Raw genomic sequence first — 22,099 nt, forward strand, 5'->3', positions numbered from 1 at the left:
TTTTATAGAGCTGGAGCCTATTTGTTTTTTACGGTGCGCTCTTTTTTTTCTTTATTTGTTTATTTAAAGGGGAGTAGAAGACAGGAAAGAAGAAAGCAACAGGAAGTGGGGAAGGAAATACAGGTGACACCTTTGAGGCATGAAAGAAAGGCAAATGTTTCAAGATGACCCCAAGTGACTCTTGTGTGGATTACTCTTGGGGAAAACTTTTACCAATTTTGGAGGACTTGGAATCTGCTGCCTGAGCCAAGCTTGGAATCTTTCACCCCAGAAAGGTAAGTTGTGCATCTTTTTCTTTTTTTCTCCCACTGACACATTTCCCACATTTGTGACATACAAGCACAGTGAAACCAAAAGTTTCCTCAGCAACTTGTACTCGGCGGCCATTTATGACACCAGCTGATGAACTTGTTGCAAATGCTGAAATGACACCAAATGTGAGCGTAGAAGAATACTGACCACATTTTGGAGGTTACAATTTAATTTCATGATTGTTTCAGAAGAATGATTTTCCATATCTACTCCCACTTAAAATCATGACCCACCATCTCGTAGAACTTGACGTTGAAGGGTCTGTAGAAGTCCCGGAGCTGTTCGATGGCGTCTCGGTCGATCTGGACGTGGGTCCTGCCCTTGGACTTGCCCAGGCAGCGAGGCGAGCCGCTGCTCTCCGGTTTCTTGAGGCACGGGAAGCCTTTGGTGCGGTTGAAGTAGAAGTGCTTGTCCGTGACGATGCGCTTGAGCCCCAGGAAGTCCTGCACCCGAGCCAGCTCGCCCGCCGGGTCGGTGATGAGCCGCTCGCCGCTGACAAAGTGGATCTGCGCTAGAGGGAAGTAGCGCAGCCAGTTCTCCAGGTGGAGGGCGTACAGCCCGATGCGAATGGCGTTCCAAGACGCGTCCACCAAGCCCAAAGTCTGGTTCCGGAAGGCCAGTTCCTGGAAGCTCGGCAAGTCAGGTGTTTTGGACAAAGTCTGGGTGTAATCCGAGATGGCTCGGGTGACGGGGTCGCGAACCACCACGATGAGTTTGGTGTCTCGGGACATCGCGGCGATTCTGTGCGGCGTCTCTTTCGTCACAAAGTAGCTGGGCGTTTTCTCCATGGTGAGCTGCCCTTCAAGAGTCCTTGGCATTGAAGCTCTGAAGAAAATCCCCAAAAAGCAAAAGGACTTTTTGTTTACATTTACTTCAATTATTTATTTCAAGCGCTTTCTTTTGACGTGCCAAGCGAGTCAAATACCGAGGACACAATGTCCTCTTCGTATGGAAAATGCCAATAGTTTGACATTTTAGTGAATTACTTTTAAGAACAGAACTTGTTTGCCAGAGTCTCCTCTGCACCAAGATCTGTACTTCTTACGCAAAACTTTTCCCGGCACTGATTAAGACTTCAAATCCTTAGCTTAGAAGCTCCTTCTGGCCATAAACTCAGTTTCTCGCTGCAAATGAAGTGCGCTAGCCCGTCACTGGAGAATTGTGTCGCACACAGCTCGATGGCGTAGCACGCTTCCAGAGCAATAAATCACCATGAAGGCACACGCAATGCATCCGGGAAGCAGGTGACGAAGCTCGCTTCCTTACTAGTCGACAAAGTGGAGCACCGGAGTGTCCATGTTTGCGGCTACTTGATCTCAAATGGGTGAGAAATGTTAGTCGAATCCATTTGGAGAAACAAAAAAAAAAAATCACATTATGACTGCAAACAGGTGGGCTAACTTCCCACTAACAACCCAGGCTAATCACACAAAGCTTGTCTATCCGTCAAGATGTATCACAACATACTTCCTTGACCTCTGTGCTCAAGGGCCACATTTTTTTTCTTTTTTGCTTTAATAGCATAATTGCTCAAGTCGTTTTTAATTTACTGTCACAACATCCCAAAAGCAAAAATTCAATGTTTTTGCCCAGCTGTGGTTTCGAACATTCGCGAAAACTCCTGAGGGTTGTTAGCATTTGTAAACTTCCAGCTATCTTTAGCTTCACCTTTTAACTTGCGCAAAGCTAGGTCGATAAATGTCTGTCCAGCTCCGCAGTTTGACCTTTCCTCATCAGACGCAAACGTATGTTTATGATGGTCTCCCAAACCTCTCATTTGACCTTTTATGGCAGCTGACAATCACACCGCCAAAGAGCCCAATTATTATCCTCGGCTCGACGGCGAATCATTAACGAGAACGACTGTACGATATGATTTCAATCTGAAACGTTGTACACCTCCAAAATACCTCTTACATGGACTCGTTATAGATCGTGTGGGTTCGCCTCATAAAATGTCTGACAGGCTCTCGCCAAACCAAGCCGTTTAATGAGGCCACACTTTGTTAAAGGGCCTTCATGTCGCAGTTAGGGATCGATAATCAACACATTCCCCAACTTCTTTGCGGAGGAAGGTACAAGTTGGCTGACAAGTGGTTTAATTAACAGAAATAGTGGCAGGACTTTCAGCTCAGCTTCTCCTTTGAAGAAAAGAAAAAAACGACTCAGTCGCTCGCTCACATGTTGGAAAAATCAATCTTACCTTTATTTGATTGCACTTTTTATCTTGGGAGGGAAATTGACTGTGTATTTTCTTACATAAAGTAGCGATTCCAGTGTGATGTGAGAGATCATTATAGGAAAATAATCCACAGAATTGGTCCTTAAATATTTATTTAACCCAAATAATGAATTTTTGATCAGCTATCCATACTGACAGGTAAAACAATTAAATATTCTTACACAGGAATGTGCATCTATTTGTATATATGTGTGAATGTATTTATATCCAACCATTTTCTGTACCGCTTAAATATATGCATATCTTTAGAATGCTTTTTCCAATATAGTGTCCCTTAAATAAGGCAACCATTATATACGCCATCTTAAATATTTTGTCAAATCAATAAATCATTATATATATTTTTTTCTGTGACCTTACCTGTACCACTCGAACCCTCTGTCATAATGCCTGTCAAAGAAGTGCGTCTCAGTCCCCGCAGCTCTCACGTCCGGGTGGATCCGTATAAACTCCAGAACTGCCCTTGTTCCTCCTTTTTTCACGCCAACTATGATGGCATTGGGCAACTTTTTATTGCCGAACTTTGGGTGGCCCATAGGCGGACTGGGCGTGTCGCTCCTGGCGTGAAGCGAAATTGAGGGCGACCCCTCGGCTGCCTTCACCCTGGATGCCTCCACGGCAGACGGGGGTGGAGACGCGCAGCTTCCATCGGCTGGTAGCCTCCGATTGCAGCTTGGTGACGGATCGCCCGAGACGGGCGGCATGAGGGGGTCTGCGTGGAATAAGGCGCAGTAACCCACGTAGGAAAGGAGCAGGGACAACAAGCATACGGATGTTTTTGTAAGCCGGCGATTGAAGACGAGCGCGCATGCCATCTCTCCATGGATACCAACAGTACATTTTTTTTAATTAACCGTGCCTATTGTCTCCAAAGATTTGATAATGTTGCATTCCAGCTCCTCTGATGCGCATCCAAAAACTTCCCATGTTGGGGTGTGGGAAAAAAGCCTCCTCAGAGTGCCCGGTTCTCGCAGCCATGGTCATGACGCACCGGGAGGGAAGAGGCGCGCGGTCTGACAACTTCGTCTAGCTCCGTGCACACAGTCTAGCTATGAAAAAAAAAAAAAAGTCAGTGACGTCGCAGCATCTTTGCATTAAACACGCGCTGGGCTCTCACTCAGACTTGACTCACTCCTCAGCAAGCGCCGAGCAGACACTCCAACAGAATATTTTCTGCATCAATTCAGCCTAGTGCAAAAATATCAATCGCAATTAGGACTTGTCCATTCATGACAACATATCATAGCAATCCATAGCTGCCCCGCCGCCTTGTGGACGTATGCAGCAATTACAACATCACAATCTGTTGAGACACTCCTAAGACTAAAAGAATGATCTATTCAAACAACCATGTCGCATTGCTTGAGAGGAGACAAAAAAGCAAAATACTAATCGCTGCAGCGTTAACTTCACCGATGCTATTTCGAGCCATTGACGAAGTCAGCTAATATTTAGCTAGACTCGGTTAGTGCAAACCGCTGAATAACACAGCCGAATTCCGTTGACAGACACTAATTCCGCGACAGTGTTTTGCTTTTGGGCAAGGGCACCGGTCAGGTCATCCCTCTTCGTTCCCTGACGAGCGGACTGACAACCCCCGGAGGGGGGAAACGCCAAGATAAAAACTCCTAGCACACGGGGAGGAGTCGAGGTGTCACCGCACTGCTCCCGAGGGCGCCTGCGCCCAATCTCGGAGGCCTCTGATTAAAGAATGATTTATAGGGGCCAGTCGGAGGCCCCCCCTCAGCAATCCGTCTCGTGAATGAGATTTTTCCTCACAAGAGGGCGGGTAAATCAAAGCTCGGAGCGAGTAAGTACACGGCGCTACGATAGGAGTCTGTGATTAAATGTATAATCACCTCTGCTGAGTGTGCAGCTTGTGTTTTCTGCTTGTTTATTTCTTTTTTATCAGGGACATGGATGCTTTAAATCAGTTTATCCTGAGTTCAGTTCACAGGGCATATGGCTTATTTTCCAGCTATCACAGACTGCACAGTCGCAGTGGCAGGGCCGTAAGCACTTAGGTAGGCTACATCCTCTGCAGGACTAGTCGGTACAGTCTAATACAATAATATTATATACAATAGTATAAAATAAAATATTTAAAAAGTCTTTTTTATTATTATTCTTTTATTTATTATTATATTATGGTTAAAATAATATTTAAACATTTCATATTTTATTTAGAATGATTTAATCATCTGCTTCAGACCTAAACCACGAGGGGGCGACAGAGCAATTAAAAACCTCCCCTAACCCTCAAATTGGAGGCTTTGGTTCAGTACTTTACGTGGATGTGTATTTTTGCCCCGCAGCATGACTCTTAAAATAATGTATATTATATTATATTATATTATATTATATTATATTATATTATATTATATTATATTATATTATATTATATTATATTATATTATATTATATTATATTATATTATATTATATTATATTATATTATATTATATTATATTATATTATATTATATTATATTATATTATATTATATTATATTTGGTTAAAACTCCATCCTACGATTAAAGTCTCTATTTGTTTTTTAACTTTCTGTTCTTTTCAAAATCATTTGATTTCTTTCCTCTGTGTGTTTTTCCTTTATCTCCCACTTATCTGGTGGAGAATTCCCCAAAGCCAATTCTTCTCGCTGCCTACTGTGCCAACGGCTCAGCTCGTTTGTCAGCACTAAGTGTGGCCCGAGGTGGGGTAGATAGGGGATTTTTAGTGTCACCACTCTGATACAGATGATGCTCGCAGATTGATGAGCGATGGCTTCTTAGCAGAAATCATTCACGCCCACCCCATAAAGCCAACACCCTCCAAGCTCTTTTATCGAGTGCCGCTCTTTTTATTGAGTGCCGCTCTTGGGCACGTAAATGGACCCAAGGGGACCACCACGCTGCATAAAGTGCATCTATTATCTATCGGGGCGACCCTCTTGCAGGTGTAGTGATGTTTATCATATAGGGGACAATAGTCATCACTTGTGCTCATCTAAATCACTCAACTTTACTTGTGATCAAGATAAGTAGATTTTAATTTCTCCTAATGTGATATCTGTTTGGGGACCGGAAGTTAGGAGAAATTAGAATTAGGTGGATGAAGGGGGCCGTGGAAAGATTTCGCCAAAGCTAAAACTGCTACAGCAGCACCACCTACCAGTGAGAAATGGATAACACCATTTTGTGTGAAAATACTGACGTTAGAAATGAAATGTATTTGCTGGCTGGCCAATCTTGAGATTCAATATATAAAACTAGTGTTTTCAAACGATTGCCGTTTTCTAAATATCAGTATCTTCACATTTTAAATCGCTATTTATTACCTGAATCGACTAAATAGACTGCCATGTAATAACAGCTGAGGCAGAAAGATGAAATATAAATACGCTGCAGAAGCATGATCTATGAAATGCATCTAACATCCTGTGGGATTTTTTTCCGAATCATATGCTGATCTCTATAATGTCTATATAATGCCCTAACTGGATTCTGCTGACTCTGGAGATTTGCATCAGGCCTCCAGAATCCTTTTGGGAGACGGACATTCAGTTATCACTGTGGCCGTGACCTTTACTGCGCTCCATTATTAGATATTCACATATTATTTTATAATATTATGATAGCGTAAATGTAGCTTCTGTTCGCCGCACTTGATCAAATGACTGTAATTTCACCTTGGAATGGTACTAAGATACATTGAGCCATATACAATGAGGTTGAATGAGACTGGTGAAAATGTGGAATGATATTGGATATTAGAATTTCAGCATTCGCACATTAAAAAAACAACACAGTAATAGTGGCTTGAAAGTGATTGCAACTCTCATGTTTGGCCACAGGAGGACAGTGAAGGATCAAAATGTTTAAAAGGCCGCTAGCAAAGCCCTCAATACTCAAATGCTGCCATATATTTTGAAATTTCAAAATGAACTGTTGTAATAGACCTCACGTATGCAATTCAGTGCAGTTCTTGCAATAATAATAATAATGATGCGTTTGGTGTATGAAAGTACACACACACACACACACACACACTCAAAGTGAGTTCTCCTCTCCCAGACAGGAAATGATGTCAGCCCTCCGTCTCCAAGGAGATGGAGGCAGTTGCTAAGATACTGTGACACCGGGGTTTTTCCTCACTGTTGTCTCTCATCCTCCCGTATATTGCCACCACAAAATTTTTCTCCCCCCACATTGGCGAGGGGATTGGAGTTGACGGACATGCGTACGGGCACCCTCCACCCAGCGTGCCCCCCCCCCCCCTTGCATCCCTCCAAAACGCGCTTCACAGTGTGAGCCGCACCTCCGCGGTGCTATCAGCATGCCACATATGTCTCAGCGCGCTAGCATGTCTCTGCCAAATCCTCGTCGCCCTCCCTTTCCCGTTCCCCTCCCGTGGCTCCCGACACGGTGCTAAGTTGAAGCGCTTTAGTTTGCATCGGAAAAGTGTGGCGCGTTTGTCCTCTGCATGCAGGGATGACAATCCCCTCCTCTGTGCTTTTCATGTATCGATGACACGCAAGCAATACGGTCGTGATGTTTATTCATGTGCGAACAAATGCATGTTCCTGTCCTCTTCTCCTCAGACAGATGCTCAAGGGTGCCATAGATGCAAGAGGGGGGAGGGAGGGGTTATGGGGGGTATCAAATTCAGTGTGCAATGACACAGTGAGGACACGGAGTGGAAAGCAAGGGGGTGGGGGAAGGAGGGGAGGGCCGGGCCGGGCCGGGGACTTGGCAGGGGCGGCGTGGAGTCATTTTAAATGGGTGCCTGGGATGCTGGAGGGAGGGAGCTTGGAAGGCAAAAAGATGTACAGGGAGGAGAGCCGAGCGCTGAAAGGCGGCCAGGTCGGGATGCGGGCCGGATTGTGCGCTGAGATTTCAACTGGGGGGTGACAAGGGAAAGGAGGAATATCCTCTGCACCGCTGTGTGACTGGAAATTTAATAGAGAGAGAGGGGGGATGGGTCGACGAGAGGGGCGGAGGGGGGATGGGGGGGGGGGGGGCGAAAAGGCACAGAGACCTCATTGCTGTGCGGCTTTCAGCTAGCAAAAAAAAAAAGCCAGCGCTGGTGAACAATGCTCACTACGGCATTCACAGGGAGGGGAAGTGCAAAAGGGAGGAGGGAGCGAGTGGAGGGTGCATATCTTGGGGGTCTTTGCTGAAGCATAACCGGTCTTCTGCGTCCTTTGACCTTTTAGTGCCGGCTGGAACGGAGGGAAGACGGGCTAACTTGGAGCTGACAGTCAGGAGGGCAGTCAAAGCACAAGAACTGATGAGCGGAGACACTAAATGTGTAGGGGCCAATTCAACACACGCACACACATAATGCTTTCTGCACTGTCTGCACAACAGAAATCTCCTGAATCCAAGAGGCTGAATTAAGTGCATATCGACTGGGAAAAAAAGCCTACCCACCCTTCACCAAATGTTTTTTTTTTGCGAGGAAACCAATATCTATGTTGCTTTAATTATTAACAATTAAAGAAGTAAAAATAAAGTAGCTCACACAATGTTGCTTAGTCATGATATGTAGAGGTGGAGGTCACTACAATCTAACCATGAACTTCTGCAAAAATCAAGTTATTTCCAAAGCAGTCAATCAGTAGTTACTTTCTAATCGAGTCAGTTTGCCCACCGCAACTTGTCCTGATACTGAGTCATGACTAAAATATGTGTCCGCATCCTGCTTTCTCTTTTACAAGATAACTCATGCGGATGAATTGCTTGAATGGCTCCATGACTGCAGGTGTAGCCACGAGAAGCGCATCTTAGCTGCTCTTAGTGGGATTCAGAGAGGGCGACATGCGAAATGTGCGTAAAGACGCGGGCGCAAAAAAAAAAAAAAAAAAACTTGTGCGCAGCCTGCATGCGCGCCTTCTCCAAGGATGAACGGACGCGCGCATGCAACGTCGTCCTCCTTCAATTCAATGTGATCATTCTAACATCATCGTCTCCCAGTGGCCTTTCAACTGATGCTTTTATTTTTGTCCCCCCCTCTCTCCCTTTCAAGCCTCCTTCAATTGTTTGTCACGCGTGCCTGTCGGCGTGGATTGGTGTAAGCGGCCGTCATCACCAGCAGCACCTCCGCTGCCGCTGCCGCTGTCGCCGCCGCCGTGCAGACCCCCGCGTTGCGTTGGCGCTGCGGAATAGCCGACAAGACGAACAAGAAGAGGGCAGCTCTCAGCCCGGGAGACAAGCCAATCCATTTTGGAGAAAGGGGGTGAGGGGGGGTGGAGGGGAAGACAGACGAGCGAGCGAGCGCTGATGAGGATGTTGAAGGGAAAACATCGACGTTAGACTCCGCAACGCCGAGGTAAGTGCATGTTTGTGCAGGTGTGTACGTTTAAAGCCAAGGATGAAATGGCCGGCGCGTTGTGCACGCTGACATCCCGACGAAGAAGATTATCAGGTGGCAAATTGTGCAGAAGCTGCAGAGATGCATGACAATTTAGCCGGGATGAATAATTTAGACGCGCAAAAGGAAAAGCGGGGGTTAAATTTAAAAAAAAAGCAAATGTATTATGTAAGCACATTTTATTGCCTTTAAAGAAACGGCCGAGGGAGATGGGGTAGGGTGGTGGTGGTGGTGAGGGGGGGAGGGGGGGGGGGTTGTGGGTGCAGTTGTCATTAAGCGGGTGCAAGCCATTTTGTAATGCAGCATGTGCAGAATTAGGCCTATTCAGAATTTCAATTGCGTTCTGGAGGAAGGTGCGCCGTATATGGCCAGTGCAGCTGCAAAGATGAATAAGGCCATTCTGTTCGATTGTGGTCCATATCGAAGGGGAGAGTGCTGCTCATCGCTGGTCGAATCATTTAAATAAAAAAAAAAATCCCTATCGTTTGATTGTGATGATCGCCACGAAGCTGCAATTCTGCCTCCCCTGATTCCCACGTCCTGAATCAATCTAGTGTTGTCATAGTTACAGTAGATGATGTTGGCCCCGATGCACCTGTGTTCCATGCACACCATCATCTCATCGGGCCTTGTGATAGAACCCCCCCCCCCCCCCCTCACCAAAAACAACTCGCACCACTTTTTTTTTTTTCTTCCTCCGGCCTCTTCATAAACCTTAACGACTGTGTTGTGGAAAGGCTTGATACAATCACAATGTGATTGGTTTGTAGCAATTGGTCAGCAGCTTGCAGCTAATTTGTCTTTTCACGACTGAGCGCTCTCTCAGGCCTGATCGAATAATCAATACCGACATTGTTGCAATCTGCTCTCAACACCAAAGAGCAACAAAGATAAAAAAGAAAAAAGAAGAGACCGTGAGAGAAAGAGAGAGAAATACACTTTTGAGAATCTTCTTCAACGGGAGGGAGAAAAATAAATAAAATGCAGGCGTGTCAGCAATGTCATGATTCAACCATTACCCCCTCCGGAAAAAAACCGAGTTGAGTATTCTATTAGCTGAAGAGCATCTCATGAGATATAACTCGTCTCATATGGTGGAGCGATTGAGGGTGGCATGTCAAGGCAACAGGCTTTCAGTGTCAAGGTCTCTCTCTCTCGCCCTCTCTCTCTCCACACAGTGAAAGGTTTATTACCTTGTGTGGTCCTCAACATGTGAATAATGTGTTTTTGCTCCCCCAAGGCTGTGGAAAGAAACCACACACCTACCAAAGCCGCTTAAATATCCCTCGTGTGTGGTAGTGCATTGAAGGAAGAAATAATCGACTTTTTTTTTTTCCCCCTTTGGGCTGAAGGAAAAATGCATTTTCACCATTTTAGCTGCATTGCAAGAAGGCTGATTTAGAACCCTAATAGAATAGAACCATAAAAAAAAAAGAAAAATGCTGGGTTGTTTTTCTGATCCACCTGATTGGGTTAGTTAGAGTGAATTATTTCAACTCATCACATTGGGTTGTGTAATGGGACAATGACTCAACATGCTGGGTCGAATGGTCAACCTCGTTAACCGTTTGACCCAATTTGGGCGTTCTCTTTGACCCAGAGTGCACTGTATGAATGCTGTCACTGTTTAATTGCGTTAATGGGAAATGAATCTCTGTTTTTCGACTCAGCCTTTTATTAGCTGTTGATTAGGCCGAAGCCTCCATTTTGAATCAAGCTGTCATATGCGGGTCGCCTCCAAAAACAAAAAAAGGGCAACGGCACACAGGCGTCGCTCTATTTGTGTATCTGTTGTTGACAACAGTTGGTGTGATTCTATACAATGTGTGCCTGGATGAGGGTGTGTGAGAAAATCTGTGGGATGTGCAGAACATTTGAGGAAAAAAAAAACCCCAACAAGTCTATTTTTAGCAAACACACTCCCTCATGAATTTCTTTAATAGCTGCTATAACAGTTTTCGGCTCTGTTTCCCCCCCCCCCCCCCCCTCCTAGACTGATGATGACCTTGTAGATGTTATGATCTTCCAATTTGAATTCTTTTTGCTCTCTGGCAAGCGCCTTTGCAATCTGTACCATCTAAACGCGGACATAAATATAGGAATAAATATTCCATTACATCTAAGTGCAGTGGAGCTTGTTATGTCTTTTGAGTGGCAAGCGTTCATCAAGCGCCGCTAAATAGAATAACGTGGAATGGGGCGCTGGACAGTAAAAACCCAAGATGGTGAGTGAGCAGGTTGCCACAGCAACCGTGTTTCTAGGAGCCCATGCGTCGTCGCTGCATCGGAGAGGAGACGCAAACCGCCGCCATCGGAGCGTCCATGCGAAAACCCGCCGTTTGCTCAAGAGTGAAATTTATCACGTAGATTCGCACAAGGACGGCGATCGTCGAGTCGTCATGTCTCGAAAACATTTGCTCTTATCACTGCCAGGGAAATAACCCGAGCAATTCTATATTTAGTGAGTCTGCTGATGCTTGCAGGCATTTCTGGTTGCCCCCAGAAAAAAAAAAAAAAAAAGAAAAGTGCACGACAGGCTCTCACAGCGCATGCGGTCGATAATAATTCTAATTTAATTTAGGGTGTCATTTGTTAACAGGTTAATAATATTGCGGGGTTTTTTTTCCCCTTAATGATGTCTGCGTGATCTTAAATGAAGATTCATCCCATTGTTGCATTTGTTTTGGGGTGTCCATCTCAAGATGACAACATTAAGTTGAACGTCAAGAAAATGGCAGCTCAGCGTCTAATTGTGCTACAAGCCACAATTGGAAAGACTTCACAAATTGAAGTCTGACCTTGCTTGTCTCCAGCAACAGGACGTTGTAATATTTTCATCATTAAATTCCATCCTGGGCATCCTTGCATGAATGTGTTAGGCTAATATCTCAAAGCTGGCGCGCTGTGCATGACTTGACCTCCTTTCTTTCTTTTCCTCCTTTTCTCTCTTCTACCCCATCCCCACCCCAGCCCCTCCTTCCACAGTGAGAAGAAACAAACATCCTCTGCGGAGAAGACCAAATTGCTCCCAAATATAATTTTCGACTAATAATTGTCATGGGAACAAAAAAGGGACATGCTCTCTTAAAATGACATGCAGGGAAGATCAAGGTGCTTGGTAGTCATAGAAGCGTGAGCAAAGTAAAATCTATTAAAGATAGAGTCTCTTTAATATAACATTACACCCGTCTTTCTAAATTATTGAGCAGTCGACTTGAAGGAGAAAAACAGCATAAGAGCATAAAATATGGACATAAAAATAAGCACTTAAAGTCCCCCTGTTAGGAGGTAATTTATAACATCATACGGCAGTAGGGGTGGGTCATGACTCAGTTGCCATGCGTGTTGTCATGGTGACCAGACCCTGCACCCCTTCCCCCCTCCTCTGGTTGGTCCACCTTTTGTTGTGGTTCCATAACCATGGACCTCAGCTGACAGAAGCGGCACCCCCCTGCCCGGTCCCCTGTAGCTGCTCCAATCAGGCCAGCCGCGTCATCTGCACCAGGAAGACCCTAGACCAAGTCCCGGACCGTATTTCCGAAAACACCAGATACCTCAACCTCCAGGAGAACACGATTCAGGTGAGCGCCACGTCACGTCGGGAGTTGTTGCGTTTTTGAGACGGGGTGCTACAAACGTGTGGCCGTGTTTCTATTTCCAGGTGATCAAGTCTGACACCTTCAAACATCTGCGGCATCTGGAAATCCTCCAGCTCTCCAAGAATCACATCCGGCAGATCGAGGTGGGAGCGTTCAATGGGCTGCCGAACCTCAACACGCTGGAGCTGTTCGACAACCGTCTCACCGTGGTACCGTCGCAGGCCTTTGAGTACCTCAGCAAGCTAAGGGAACTATGGCTACGGAACAACCCCATCGAGACGCTGCCGGCCTTCGCCTTTCACCGCGTTCCCTCTTTACGTCGTCTCGATCTCGGGGAACTCAGGAAACTGGATTTCATCTCCGAGGCCGCCTTTGAAGGTCTGGTCAACTTGCGTTTCTTGAATCTCGGCATGTGCGGCTTGAAGGACATCCCCAACCTCACCCCGCTCGTACGACTGGAGGAGCTGGAGTTGTCGGGCAACCAGTTGGGGATCGTCCGGCCGGGATCCTTCCAGGGCCTGGTGTCTCTACGGAAGCTGTGGCTCATGCACTCCAAGGTGTCGGTGATTGAGCGCAACGCTTTTGATGATCTGAAAATCTTGGAGGAGCTCAACCTGTCCCACAATTCGCTTCATTCGCTGCCTCATGACCTCTTCACGCCTTTGCATCAGCTGGAGAGGGTCCACCTCAATCACAACCCGTGGTCGTGCACCTGTGACATTCTGTGGCTCAGCTGGTGGCTCAAAGAAACGGTTCCCAGCAACACCACGTGTTGCGCCCGATGTCACGCGCCGCCGGGCCTGAAGGGCAAGTACATCGGCGAACTGGATCAGAGCCATTTCATCTGTTACGCCCCGGTCATCGTGGAACCGCCCACCGACCTCAACGTCACCGAGGGCATGGCTGCCGAGCTCAAGTGCCGCACGGGAACCTCCATGACCTCCGTCAACTGGTTCACGCCCAACGGCACCCTAATGACCCACGGGTCGTACCGCGTCAGGATCTCGGTGCTCCACGACGGAACGCTCAACTTCACCAACGTGACCGTGCAGGACACCGGGCAGTACACTTGCATGGTGACCAACTCGGCGGGGAACACCACCGCCACCGCCGTGCTCAACGTCTCCGCGTCGGATCCCAGCAACAGCTACAGCTACTTCACCACCGTCACTGTGGAGACAGTCGAGACGGTGGGAGGCGGGAACGATAAGAACTCGGCGAGGCAGTACATCAACGAGACCTTCATAGATTTCCCTAACCCTACTGTTGAACGAGGGGTCTTAGACGGCATCACTATAACCCCTTCTCTCTCTTCGCTTTCCTCGCTGTCCCCGCGTGCAAACAGAGCCACGGAGAACGCCGTGACCGTGTCCATAATTGGCGTAACTAACATTCCCGGCCTGGACGACGTCATGAAAACCACCAAGATTATCATCGGTTGCTTTGTGGCCATTACGTTTATGGCGGCCGTCATGCTGGTGGTCTTCTATAAGCTCCGCAAGCAACACCAGCTGCACAAGCACCACGGCCCGGCCAGAGCCATCGAAATCGTCAACGTGGAAGACGAAATCGGAGCCGGCGCCGGAAGCGGTATCTCGGGCGGGTCCACCATGAACGCCGGCGGCGGAGAGGGAACCCTGAGGATACATCATCCCGAATTAGTCAACCTACCCAACATCGGCCGTTCGGATACGTTGAACCACCACTACTACAAGACCCATCATTTCAACAACAACGTGATGGGTCTTAGTATCGGGCCCGACGGAATGGGATCGGGAGGAATGCACAAGAACCAGCAAGGCCAGGAAATCCCCATCTCCTGTACGCCTGTCCCCATCTCCACAGCCAATCTGCTCATGTCCTCGGGAAACGGCACCAACGTCAACCCGAGTTCAATGTCGCCGCCTCTGCCCATGTCTCTCCCGATGCCCACCATGGGCCTACACGGATCGATTAAAGGTTTCATGGGCCAGAACCAGAATCCCCAAATGGAGCCGCTTCTCTTCAAGGGGAACTCAAAGGAAAATGTCCAGGAGACTCAGATTTAAAAGCGCCGGTGGGACAGAGAGGGGATTCATGTTGGGTTTATGCTCGGAATGATGAGACACTAGAGTGCTTTGACTTTACGCCTGGAGACGGGATAGACGGGACGACGCGGCGGCGGTGGCGGCACACAAACACAAAGACTCGTCCGTGACGGTGCGCCCAGCCACAGTGGGCCACTTGTGTCTGTCGTAACGCCCACGGCCAAGGAGATCAAGGAATGGACATTGCTACGATGTAAATCTGTGCCAAAGCAAATGTTTTTTTGTTTTTTTTTGCATTTTCTCCAAACTGTCTTGTCAAAGGGAAAAAAAACCCGAAAAAAAACAAACAAGTCTTTGGAAGTAATCGGGCCTTAAATCATTGTTGGCCCGGAGAGATGGAAGACATGCACACTAGTACTTACCACGCTGAAGATGGCAGAGATTACGGAGATATGAAATCCGAGAGACATTTTTCTTCTCAAAAAGAAGCCACATTTGCTCTGAAGTGACTCAATAGACTCCCCCCCCCCCCCCCCCCCCCCCCCCCCCCCCCGAGGTGACAATAACGTAGGCATACGTAGATGGACAAAAAGGTACAGTGCAGTACAACCTACTGTGAAAACTCCACAAATTATATAAATATATTTTCATTTAAATATGTATCATCGCAAACTCGGACGCAGAGATATTTTGGGGTGGATGTATATTCGGGTAGAGTTTGTTTCTTTGTGACTAACGAGCGGGGTCGGAGATTGGGGAGGTTGGTTACGATACATGTTTTCAGTTTGGCTACTTCTCAGAGAACATAAGGGCTCAATTGCAACACTCATTGTGAATCTTTGAATTGGCTTCAAGTCTATTTAGGTTGTAGTACAGTAAACGGCGATCTCTGTTTGACCAACTTCTGTCTGTTGCTTCAGTAGTACTCATTACGATCTTTTGTGTTCCGAGGGTGTATTATGTATTTTGTAACAGCCGGCCGGCTACTTGGTATTTGAATCGTATCAATTCTTACAATGCCATCATGTTCCAACTAATGTTTCGCAAACAGGACGCGGTATTCCCATGCAAAAACATGTGCGGCTAAAATAAAAGTTGACTTCTATGTGTTATTTCAAGCAGATCCGTAGCCAGGAATTTGATATCACCTCCTCGCTCATGGTGACTATAATCATGCCATAAACGCCGTCGTTAATGACGTTTCGACATTTCTCCGCAGCAGCAATCCGGACGGGATCCAACATCCCACCGAGGATGAGTAGAATGAATGGAAATGTACAGTATATCAATAATAACAATGTCTGGTTGTATGACAATTGTAAGAACTGCATTTTTACAGTGTAACTTTCATATGTTCGATGCCATTTGCGCTTCTCGCGTTTCAACTATGTATTTCTTTATTTTTGTTAGTTTGATATAATGTGTACAGTTGTCTAGCCATGTATCATTATGTGTGAAATAAATGAATCATATATTGGATTGTGACGGCTCAATATGGCAACCGAGATAGCAAAACGTGAGGAGTTCTGTGCTGAACCAGGAGTGAACGTATGGGTTGTGATTCCGCCATTAGTCACCGTGCTAATGAAAGGTGTCATCTGCGCTATTAACATGTTCAGACAGGCGATTAGTCACTCTCCTATATAGGTACAGCAGATGCTACAAAGGTAGTGTTTTCATGAAAACTGGAGGAAGGTGGCATTTATTTTAGGAGCCCTTGTATGACATTTGTTTCGGTGAGGTGTTAAGTTAGATTTTTTGGGGGGTATAATGTTTGTTGCAATTGAGCACAGGCTGGAAGTGTGATGCAATTATTAATTCATATTACGTTTGTGGAATATGGATTCACCGCTCTGAGTTTGATGAAAATGGATGGACTTTTTCTGATTAAGTCATATTCCACCAACGCAATATTAATCTGAATACCGTGTTTGAATTAGTGGGGGCACAGAACGTATTGGAAAGAACATTTTTTGACTTGACTTTCTCTTTAATGGATTAAAATTTGATCAAATTCGCTTCAGTGCTCATATATCTGGTTCACTACTTTGTCCCTTTAAAGTGAAAATAAAAAACTTGTAAATTTCACACATCACAGAGTATTGTTTACAATTTTGCCAAATTTAAATATTAGTTTTATTTGTGGGCGTGTCTGCTCAATTTGACGTAACCACGCCCCGCTTAGCTGTCAGTCAGATTCCACAACGCTTTCAAATGTAACATCTATATTTAAATTTTTGAAAATATATATTTTTAAAGCCTCCACTGGTTACAATGTATATTAAAGCATTGTTGTCAAAGAACTGTTCGCGTCACGTCCAAGAGCAATTGGCGTTAGCCACCTGCTAGCCTGCGAGCTAACAAACTCCCGGGTTGGGATACGTCACGTCATCTCCTCGCCAAGTGCTGTCGGTATGTCGGTGAACAAAACAAAGACACTTCAATTTTATTTAAGTGATTTATCTGCACATCATTTAGTCCGTGTCTCATGCTACATGACAGATATGTGAGCACATTTATTCTATTTATTTATTTAGACGTCATTTAGCGTGTGGCTCACACCGCATGAGAAATAATGGAACAAAAAAACTTTCTACACGTTAGCTACTCATAATGCTTTGCTTCCCAACATGTTACGATATCATAAACAATGTAAAATACATAATATGTGTAAATTCAGGGAATATGTATAGTCTGTGTGTAAGCATTGTTAGCTTTCTAGCTAAGTAGGTCCACTCCAGTATACAGCTGGTCGATAAGAACCTTAAACATTTTTTAATTCACTTTACAAGGTCTTAAAATATTAGAGTATATATATTTATAATTTTCAAACAAGACCACAAACACAATCTAATTTCCATGTCACCCAAAGGTTATTTTTATAAACTGTTATTTCTCTTTAAACTCCATCTTAAGGCTATGGTTCAACATTTTGCTTTTACTGAATGGCACAAAATGCACACAAAGAAGTTGCAGAGGCTGTGTCAAGTCTTATTTTGCACTCACAGGTCCGTATCGATTACACAACATTGACAACTAGTCATAGTCGAGGTAATAATATGAGATGGGCGCCAAGCGAAAACCCACAAGACTCTGTTCTCTGTTATTAAAGGAACGTCAGAACGCCTTCCATGTCAACAAACGCCAGCTCATCCTGTTTGACGCTTAACAGTGGATCTGTTACGCTTCGCCCCGCAGTATAATCTCACAAGTGGAGCAATCGATCAAGTGAGTCAAGTTGTCTCAAACGCGGCCAGGCTTCTTCTCAGACTGGCTGTTTTTGATCGTGCATCCCATTAAAACGCTGATGTATATCGCGGTTAATGCCCCTCCCCGACAGTTGCATCCAGCAAAACAAGGCTGAACCCACTGAGAATATAAATGAAGACTAAAGACAGAACATATGGCCGCTCCCTTGATGTGATCCGTTTGGAGGCCCAGTCGTCGGATTTCAAAGAGCATATGAGATAACGTCTCATGTGTGAGCGAGCAGTCGGTCTCTGCACGGTCGTCATGGTGCCGATGTTCCAACCTGAATGTTACCGTGGAGATTTGTGCACTTTGCCTGATGGGAGCTTGCCTTATTCCCGCTGAAATGTAATGATGCCGAAAGAATTCGGAACGATTTAAAAATGATTTAATGTGTGATTTATTTTATTTACAAGGCCCTCTTATAATGAAATAAATACGTTATCGCAGTGCATACATTCATAGGTTAAATCTTGAAGCTCGGTAATTTAATTTTACAAGCTGTTGGAAAGATCCATGGTTGTTAAAATTGCATGAGCGTTTTTAAATGAAACTCAACAGGTGAGATTGTAGAAAGTTGTCCCTCACTGTATATAATGGCTTCAGTTGCAGTTCTGCTCTGTGTGTTCCATCAGATGATTACAGAGACTTCTGGATCATACCAAGACGAACGACCTTAAAGACATGGAGTGATGTCGACTACCGGAATAACAAAACAGGAAATGGAATGACCTTTTTGCTCCCTGAAAGGTAGGAAACTGTTTCATAATATGAGAAATATCACCAATGGCTGTCTCTTTGCATCTGTGTTCATTTTATCACAAGGTTTCACAATGTTATAAAATGAATACTTTACTAAACAGTACTGCAGTAAAAAGAATGTAAACGAATTAAAAAGGACACAACAGGCAGTTATTGGTAACAAGCTTGAATCAGTAAAGAACTTTACAGAACTTTTTATTGCGAATCCTCAAAATGGCCCTGCCGCCATTTTGGGAAAAGCTCTTTTAACAGAAATTCATCATCAAAACCTTTGTGGCTCGTATATCTTATGAATACACACATGATGAGGTAAAATGACATTCCATAATATTTCATTTTATTAAATCAAACAGTAATGTTGCACTGCATCAGCTAAATGGCCATTGCGCTGCTCTTTTTAGGCTTCCTGCTTCGGATATCTGGTGGCCTGAATAAGACAGACTGTTCAGTGAGCCGTCTCGGCTCCTCTCAGCTCATCAGTGCGGCGCTAATGTGAGTCATTCTTCACAGAGGATAAAGAACATATTAGCGTGAGTACCATTATTCTTTTGTAGAATGGCTCAAAACTAAGCTATGTTGCAGAATTGTGCACAATTTCTGCTTATTGTGAATTGAGTTCACTTCTAGCATACAGCCCCCCCTCAATAAATGCCCCTAACTATCTCTTCACACATATTTACACTCCCAGTGTGTTTTCTATGCTTCAGAAGTTGCTGTGTAGTTAGTCTGTTTGTTTTTGACAATTAACACACAGCATCGGCACTATGTAATAAGTGCTACTTTTGGATGAACAGTACAAATGTAGCGGTTTTACACCAAATCTCACTAGGCGGAGGTGCCTGCCGGCTAGTAAAGCGAAACCGTAAAGAGATTTGCACAACCACAAAATATCTGTTATTACAATAAAAGGATGCTGGCTTCTCCGAAATGTTTGGCCGTTCGACTGATTAAAACCCTTATCATAGACTTGTTGGCTAATGCGCTAACGCCGTGATTGGAAATCAGCAAATTCAATTCGATGACTCATTTTGGATATGCGATAAGGTGAAATTTGTACAGAAATGTGTGTACTCACTGTCACAGCTTAAAGACTATATTTCCCCCTCAAATTCAATTACTAACGTCCCAGCTGCAGGCTTCTCGAGGGAATCCCCGGGCCCCCGTGGCCCGTCGACAGGCTGCACGGTCTGCGGGGAACCTGACACAACATCAACTCCGCCGCGAAGCCGAGGTGTCAGTCTGCGCTCGCGTCGGGAGCCATGAAAAATGCCAAAGCCGCTCGTTCCTTCACACCTCACGGGCGGCTAAATAAGCGCAGGGCGGACATATTTGATGTGGTTGCGTGGGCTGAAGCAAGAGCAAAAACATCAAATGGGGGAGGGAGAAAAAAAGAAGAATATTCCAGTTTATGCGAGCCCTGGTTTGACTTAATTAGATGGATGGAAGACAGTAATTTAAGATGAATCACTTGCTTTTGAAATGATTGCGTGGACGTAAAGATCGGCAATTCTGCCTTCACAAAGATTTTAGACTCACCGTTGATTGATACTATATAAGGGGAAATCGTTAAAAGCGACATGAATCTGGGTCACGGGACCAATAGCAAATTTTTACTCGTTTTATCTCTAATGCTCGCCATATTACGTATGAAACCGCCTATATCACAATTTTGGTGAATTTGGGTAAATTTTTCATTTTTTCTACAAATTTGTGTCCTAACATTAGTTCATTAGTTTTTTTTTTTTTTTTTTCCCCCTCGTTTGTAAGATTACAAAAAAGATGGATAAATGGACAGTTAGACATTGCAAGGTATAGAAAGACAGACCGATACGTTCCCATCTAAATAACTCTGCGCGGCGGCTCCAGAGATACATCCAGTGGCCACGCCGCTCGAGTGGACATGCGTCACTATCTATCCAGTGTGTGTCACAAGATTTCACAAGCCCGCAGAGTTTCTCGCCACCTCCGGGGGATGAAACAATCAGCCTGACCAACAAGGCATCTAACCAACGGGGAGCGAGAAAGAGGGCGCTGATTGATTGTGCAAGCACACAAATGTTGCGGATGTGTGTACACGTAGAATGGTTACACTCGTGCGACGTGATGACAACTTGACTCATGTCACACAAAAAAAAAAAAAAAATTGACTGACAATTTGTCATCCGGTGAGTAGTTTAGTTTTTTTCATTTTTCCGGGAGTTTTATATTATGTTTTTATATGTTGTATCACTTATCCTCTAATGCCTTTTATCCTCTGTCGTCTACGTGATGAAGTGACAGCGATGACTCTCCCACGAATATTTAGTTTGCAGCAAACACAGCGAGCAGACACCTCGGAGTAATTACCGCAAGAATGTACAGTGTGTAGCAAAATGTTCCCCAGTGGATACACGCCCACACACACACACACACACACTCGGGCTCAGTACGGATGCGGTTATTAGATTACACTTACTTGATTATTGATTTACCATAACGTCTGATGGAGGCGATGTCTTTACTCTGTATTCTCCCGATGCTTTTGGCTTTTATCGGCGCTGCGCATCATGTCGGAACATTTACTTAGCCCCCGTCGTGCCCCGGGAGTACGCTAGGTTTTTACACGGCTTATAAGAGCTTGGCATTTGGGGTCATTTGTTTGCTTTCCTGCTAATTAAATGAGGAATTTAAAAGCCCTCTCATGTATCTTGGGTCAATATGAAGCTGGAGATGGCAAACAGTTAGCTTAGCATTGTTATTATGCTGCTTGTATAGGCGCAAAGGTTACATCAAATCATCTTACCTAAATTGAAAACATAACTTCTTTTTTTATCGTATCAATTGTGAGGAGAAGCAAGCATTAATAGAATATTTTTTTAATTTTTGACTAATTCTAATTTACAACTTCCGTAGCTCCACTGTTAATATTGGAAATCCACAGGAAAGCAAGCATGGGGGGAAAAAGAAGCGGAAGAAAGTCCACACTCCTCGCTTTCCCATCCCGTTGCTGCCATCTTGCCAATTCTCCTTCTGTCCTAAAGAAGGACATTTAAGTCCCGTGGGGCAGAGGAATATTGACGTGGAGAGATGAGTTATTGATTGCCGGGGAGAGGACAAGCGAGACAGTTGACATGCAGCAGACTGCTCCACGTAGCAAACAGCATAAAAGCATCGGGCACTAATGACGGCATCTTAGATATGATCTGCATCTATTGAGTTTTGCTCCAACACGTGTACGGCGACAGAGGAAGGTGCTCGTCCCCTCTACGGCGCAGTGATGCGTCTTTACATGATGCAACGCTGCTTTCTTCTCAGGCCTTGTACTGTATGTGTGTGTGTGCGTAGCGATAATACAAATGTGTCCCATCCTGATCGAATGGGATGATGACATTGATGCGAAATAGCTTTGGCCTTCCCTTGGCTGCAATATGGTTCCCACAGAGATGCATCATCGTCTTGTCTCATGAAACACTTTGACATTGCTTTGTGATGATTGAACGCATGTGACGGACACGTGTGCACAGCTTTGCGTTTGTATATGATGACATTAAAAAAAAAA

At 45.0% G+C, this 22,099-nt stretch overlaps 2 protein-coding genes across 2 annotated transcripts; one reads left to right on the forward strand and one right to left on the reverse strand.

The window, feature by feature from the left end:
• Positions 1–518: 518 nt before the first annotated feature.
• Positions 519–3,369, reverse strand: LOC133142935 (heparan sulfate glucosamine 3-O-sulfotransferase 2-like). The gene is made up of 2 exons (XM_061264594.1): positions 2,915–3,369; positions 519–1,137 (listed from the first exon to the last, which is right to left on the reverse strand). The coding sequence occupies exons 1-2, from the start codon at positions 3,367–3,369 to the stop codon at positions 519–521; spliced, it is 1,074 nt and encodes a 357-aa protein (XP_061120578.1).
• Positions 3,370–8,745: 5,376 nt separating this feature from the next.
• lrrc4bb (leucine rich repeat containing 4Bb) lies at positions 8,746–15,037 on the forward strand. The gene is made up of 3 exons (XM_061264505.1): positions 8,746–8,882; positions 11,895–12,505; positions 12,586–15,037. Exons 2-3 carry the CDS (start codon positions 12,263–12,265, stop codon positions 14,569–14,571), a joined length of 2,229 nt encoding a protein of 742 aa, XP_061120489.1. The 5' UTR covers positions 8,746–8,882; positions 11,895–12,262; the 3' UTR covers positions 14,572–15,037.
• Positions 15,038–22,099: the final 7,062 nt, after the last annotated feature.

Source organism: Syngnathus typhle, linkage group LG18, assembly GCF_033458585.1.
Source record: "Syngnathus typhle isolate RoL2023-S1 ecotype Sweden linkage group LG18, RoL_Styp_1.0, whole genome shotgun sequence".
Classification (NCBI taxonomy): Eukaryota; Metazoa; Chordata; class Actinopteri; order Syngnathiformes; family Syngnathidae; genus Syngnathus; species Syngnathus typhle.

Coding starts and splice junctions, on each gene's coding strand:
- lrrc4bb (XM_061264505.1), top strand. CDS start 12,263: ATGCGTGTTGTCATGGTGACCAGACCCTGCACCCCTTCCCCCCTCCTC. Junction 12,506..12,585: donor TCCAGGAGAACACGATTCAG/GTGAGCGCCACG, acceptor TTCTATTTCCAG/GTGATCAAGTCTGACACCTT.
- LOC133142935 (XM_061264594.1), bottom strand. CDS start 3,369: ATGGCATGCGCGCTCGTCTTCAATCGCCGGCTTACAAAAACATCCGTA. Junction 1,138..2,914: donor AGAGGGTTCGAGTGGTACAG/GTAAGGTCACAG, acceptor GATTTTCTTCAG/AGCTTCAATGCCAAGGACTC.